The sequence below is a fragment of the Trypanosoma equiperdum genome (assembly GCF_001457755.1).
Source record: "Trypanosoma equiperdum strain OVI genome assembly, contig: ctg_56, whole genome shotgun sequence".
Classification (NCBI taxonomy): Eukaryota; Euglenozoa; class Kinetoplastea; order Trypanosomatida; family Trypanosomatidae; genus Trypanosoma; species Trypanosoma equiperdum.
Genome location: NW_027124498.1, coordinates 29712 through 34614, shown reverse-complemented (window position 1 = coordinate 34614; position 4903 = coordinate 29712). Strand labels below are relative to the sequence as shown.

The window sequence follows — 4903 nt, the reverse complement described above, 5'->3', positions numbered from 1 at the left end:
TTTTTTTTTTTCATCCTTTTCTAAATTTAGTTACTTAACACTCCTTCGCCTCATGCGCATACAACACCGCAATTGAATGCGAAATAGTTATTCGCTTATTTGCCTCTTCTTTTCTTTTTTCTTTTTTCTTTTTTCTTTTTGCTTATCAAACCCCTCTCTGTGCCAAAACAAGAAGTTAATGGTAAATCCGAATACAAAATGAAGGAACGAAGCCAACTCAGTGGATAACAAATGTGTGTAAAATTGTGGCAACACACACCACATATCTCTCATTATTGTACATTCGCCTTCAGCCACCAAATGAATATATAAATATATTGCAACATATATGTGCACAACTTACAGACCGGACTTCTGATTGTACCAGTTGCAGCAGTTGTTGCTTCCCTCGAGTACTGCAGTACAGAAATTATGAAAATAAGGAAAAATAACGACCACAAATGACACTGACACGGTTAAAAGCAAAGGCAACACAACTGCAACAACAACAACAACAGTGAATAATAATTTTTTTATATATATAAAAAGGAAACCGAGGAGGGGGGAAATACATCATCAATGTACGAACAGAAAAAAAAGGATTTTTGTGGAGACGGCACCGCTCTCAAATAAAAACTTTTAATAACATATAAGTGTAAACTACAAGATTTCCTTCCACTGTCCTCAGGAGGCGGGGCGGCGGGTTTCCGATTGATGGTTTCGGCTAAGTACATTTTTTCGGATCTCCATTGCTGTTATCCACATTATTATTGTTATTATTATTATAAGTAGTAGTAGCAGTAATAATATTTTTGTTGCCATCGCTGCCATTCAATACGCGCGCTCTCTCCAACCTCATCCACGAAATAATGAAATCCAGCGGAGCATCGGGTCTCTCCTGCAAAAGTGTTGCAGTGAGTTTGTCAAAGAGCAGAGGGATTTCGTTCAACTCCAAATAATCTGAAAATTTCAAAGACTCATTACTCGGTTCTTTGCGAAAACTTTTCGCTTTTTCGTCCTTCTTCTTCTTCTCCCCCTCCTCATTTTCTTTAATCACATCAACATCACAACTGATGGCGTTCAATGATGTATCATCTTGTAAACTTTCATGAGGGTTTGATTTCTGCTGTTGCTCCTCCAGAACTATTCTTTTCCCACTTTTTAAAGCTGTTCCACGCGACAGCGGCAGCATTAGAGTTCACTGCTACAGGTATAAAAGATATATATATATATATATATAAATGTATATCTGTGTATGTATTTGTATGTGTTCTTTTTTATGTTAATTTGCGGATGTATACAAATATATCTGTAACTTGATGCACGTGCAATTGTGGCACTCCGACAATAAGGAAAGTGATACTACAATATATCCTAACTTCACTTACAACCTTCTCTTACCTTTCACTAGGTTTTAGTTTTCCCTTCTCTTTAAATTTTTCTTTGTTATTCTTTTGTTTGTTTGAAAAGTCCTTAAAACTACAGTGTCTGTAACCTCCTAATGTCTCTTTCCTCAGTGCCTTCGCCCTTCTTTCCGTTCAATCTTTTTTTATTTTTGTTGTTGTTGTTGTTGTTTCTAAAGAAACAAGAATGTGAAATGATTATTTTCTTTCAAAAAAAAGAACTTGCAAAGGTAAAGAAAAAAAGTTTAATTTGACACAAAGAGTGAATCTACACAATAATTTTTTTATAAAAAACATAATTCATAATTTTGGCACATATAAACAAAACAAAAAGGGAATGTAATGAAGAATAGGGTTTAAAGTAGCAGCATCATTTGGTAACTTTGAGAGAACATTTTAAAAAAAAAGACAGTAAATCTCACACGTGTTATATCGCCAAAACAATTCCATTAGTTCTTTCCTTCTTTTTTTTCAGTCCTTGTGTATCTGTTGCTGCCCTTTGTTTTTCTTTTTTGGTCGTCGTCGTTGTTGTTGTTTTTCCCACTTACAATTTCGTGAAATTTGCCATGTAAGTTTTTTTTTAAGAAAAAAAAAAGGAATCACTTTGAGATTTGAAACGGAAAGAGGAGGATAGAGGCGAGCATAAGAAAAAAAAGAAAAAGAAAGTTGCAATGCCGCTCCTTCTGCTAATTTTTAATGAAATATTCAGAAACATCTTCAAATATTTCGTCATTTCTCTAGAAGAAGAAAAAAAGGAAAAGGGGGGAAATAGCACACCAATATTAACTGGCGTGTTCTATGGGCACACACACATTAAAAAAAAAAAGAGAGAATTTGTTCAACGCGGCTGCGAAGGTAATTCGCATAAATATATGTCATAACCGTATTCATTTCTCTTTATTTATTTTTGTTTTGTCCATCCTTTGACTACTTGGTCGATGGTTTCCTTGTTAACTCTTATTTTTTAAAAAAAAATTTAAAGGAATTTTGTTTTCTCGCCCTTGGTAATTTACTGCTTGACTCCTCACAACATATCACACATGTTGGATTGAATAACAAAAGTAACCTCGAGGGTACCAAAAAAAAAAAAAAACAGAAAAAAAAACACAGCAGACGACTGAAGAAAACAAAATCTTCTTTTTTAAAAAACCTTTTTTCTCTCTCTTTTTTTTCTCCCTCTCTCTCTCTCTTTCTTTAAAGGAGATAAAAAATAAAATAAAACAAAACACCATCACCACCACCACCACTACCCATTTCCATCAAACCGATATTTGATTTATTTTCCCTTTTATATCACCTTTGAGTCATCATCAATTCACTCACAATAAGATGAAGTTGTTTTCTCAAAACAAAACAAAAACAAAGAAACACACAAACGCAGAGGTGATTAAACAAAAAGGAGGGTGAAAACAACAGTAAAGCAAAGCAAAGCAACGCTGAAAACACTGTTAATAATCTATGAATAGCTCACGCCCATTTCACGCGTTGCTCATTTCAAATCAAACAAATGGCAAATCTCTCTCTCACTCTCATACACACACACACACACACACACACATCTTCTAAAATTCCTCATCAAAACTAAGTCCTTTCGTGTGATTATCAATGAAGCTTTGTATAAGTGGTACCTTCGAATTCTGAATCTGTCCCATTTTACTTCGCCGTAATCCTTCACGCAGTTGTTCAAGACACGTCCCCATGCATTTCCCGCTACCTTTAAGAAATGCGGACCAATCTCCAGCACCTTTTAACACATCGTTATTAAGTAGAATAAATGTGGGAATTATCTCTACTCCAAAGAACTTATATAATGGTTCCGCAAAGTCCATATCAGCCTTTACCACACATGCAAAACTGTGGGGAAATCCCTCCTTCATCATGGTTGGGAGAGAAGCAACAACTCGCATACACGGAGGGCACCATGATGCACCCATGTAAATAAAAGTGTGAGTTCCAGATGGGGTATCATTCCCCGGAGGGAAAAGCACAGTTTCACCAATTTTACGAAGCAGATGCTCCACCGTATACACGGGAGCAAGCAGTGAAAGGGAATGCAACTGGTCAACAGTTTGAAGTTCCTTCACTACTAAGGGTTTCCCATACGGCGGAACCGATCCAACCTCAGATTGAATGGCCTCATATGAACCCATTGCAGTAATATCGCCATACTCATCCACCGGACCTCCTGCAACTCGCCACATCACCATGGAGGGAAGTGTTAGTTCATGATGACAAATTTCATCTTTTGCGGATGATTGGGCGGATGATGCGACGTTTTCAAATTCCACTTGCGCTCCAGCGCTCGAGTGTTTGATCGAAAGGGATTGGGAAGGACCCTCCGCGGAGGGTGTTCCATTCAATAAACTGTTAAGATCAAGAATTTTTGTTACTCTTTGAAGGATCACATCTCCGACGCGGTCAACAGATGCTGAATTCGGTGTAATTTGGGCGCCAGCACCGGACCGTTCCGCGAGCGGAAGAGCACTAAGATCCAGGCAAAATATACGGCATGCGGAAAGTTTTTTCGTCACATTTCCCAGCATACCCTCTATTTCCTCTTTGTTGCTGTGAAGCACAACAAAGACAGTTTCGCCTGCACAAAGCTGCAGGAGCGGCGCCTTAGCCTGAGCCTCTAGTTGCACTGGAGGTGTGTGAAATAATTCCTTCAGTTGCTGTAATGTGTGGAGTGTTGTGATTGCACCATCAACAGACGCGGTACTGTTAGTACATTCAGCGTGAAGCAAAGTTTTTTGTCCGTTAGAAACTGGAACGTCAGGTCGACTGTCCACACCGACTTGAAGCTTTCCACCAAGTTGCGCAGGACTTTTGAAAAGTTCACATACTTCCCCTTCGCATTCATCATTACTATCATCATTTTGACTTCCAACCATGTTGCTGTTGTTGCTGACTGAACGTTTCATAGAACTTTGGGAGTTGAAGTCCACATCTCTCAGTAATGTAGCGGTAACTCCTAAGGATTTATTGTCAGTTTCCGCCACAACAGTTCCGTTAAAAGATTTTTTTGATACGTTTCCTCCCGAGAAGGAACCTGCTAATATCGGTTCTACGGCTGTTTCATGCTCACGAGGGCGCTTGGAAGAAGCACCTACCATGTTCTCAATGAAATAATGGATTTTTTTAAAAAAAAAGACAAAAAATGTGGCGGCACACACAACAGGGAGGGGAAAAAAAAAGAAGTGACAGTTTATAACTCCTTATTTGAGTCCTAATCTTTACCGAATGTTGCCAACCTTTGTGTTTGCCTTTTCTTACGTGTACAACAAACAGAATATATATATATATATATATGTGTATGATTATATATGAATGTAAATTTATGTATTGCGGTTTTTAAAAAAATATATATCTATATGATCAATCCACACGAAGAAGAGAATATAAAATATGTGAAGTGTGAAAGTAAATGAATACATACACAAATAAAACACACAACAGGCATCTTTCTGCTTTATGATTACCCAAACGCATACAAATACGCGTCAATGAAACAAAGAATAATA

The 4903-nt window shown here is 37.5% G+C and overlaps 2 protein-coding genes across 2 annotated transcripts; both read right to left on the bottom strand.

Moving 5' to 3' along the window:
• Nucleotides 1-703: 703 nt before the first annotated feature.
• Nucleotides 704-1171, bottom strand: TEOVI_000256600 (uncharacterized protein; the record flags this gene model as incomplete). Its single annotated transcript, XM_067225619.1, has 1 exon — nucleotides 704-1171. The coding sequence occupies one exon, from the start codon at nucleotides 1169-1171 to the stop codon at nucleotides 704-706; it is 468 nt and encodes a 155-aa protein (XP_067081720.1).
• Nucleotides 1172-2944: 1773 nt separating this feature from the next.
• Nucleotides 2945-4495, bottom strand: TEOVI_000256500 (Thioredoxin, putative; the record flags this gene model as incomplete). The annotated part of the gene is made up of 1 exon (XM_067225618.1): nucleotides 2945-4495. One exon carries the CDS (start codon nucleotides 4493-4495, stop codon nucleotides 2945-2947), a length of 1551 nt encoding a protein of 516 aa, XP_067081719.1.
• Nucleotides 4496-4903: the final 408 nt, after the last annotated feature.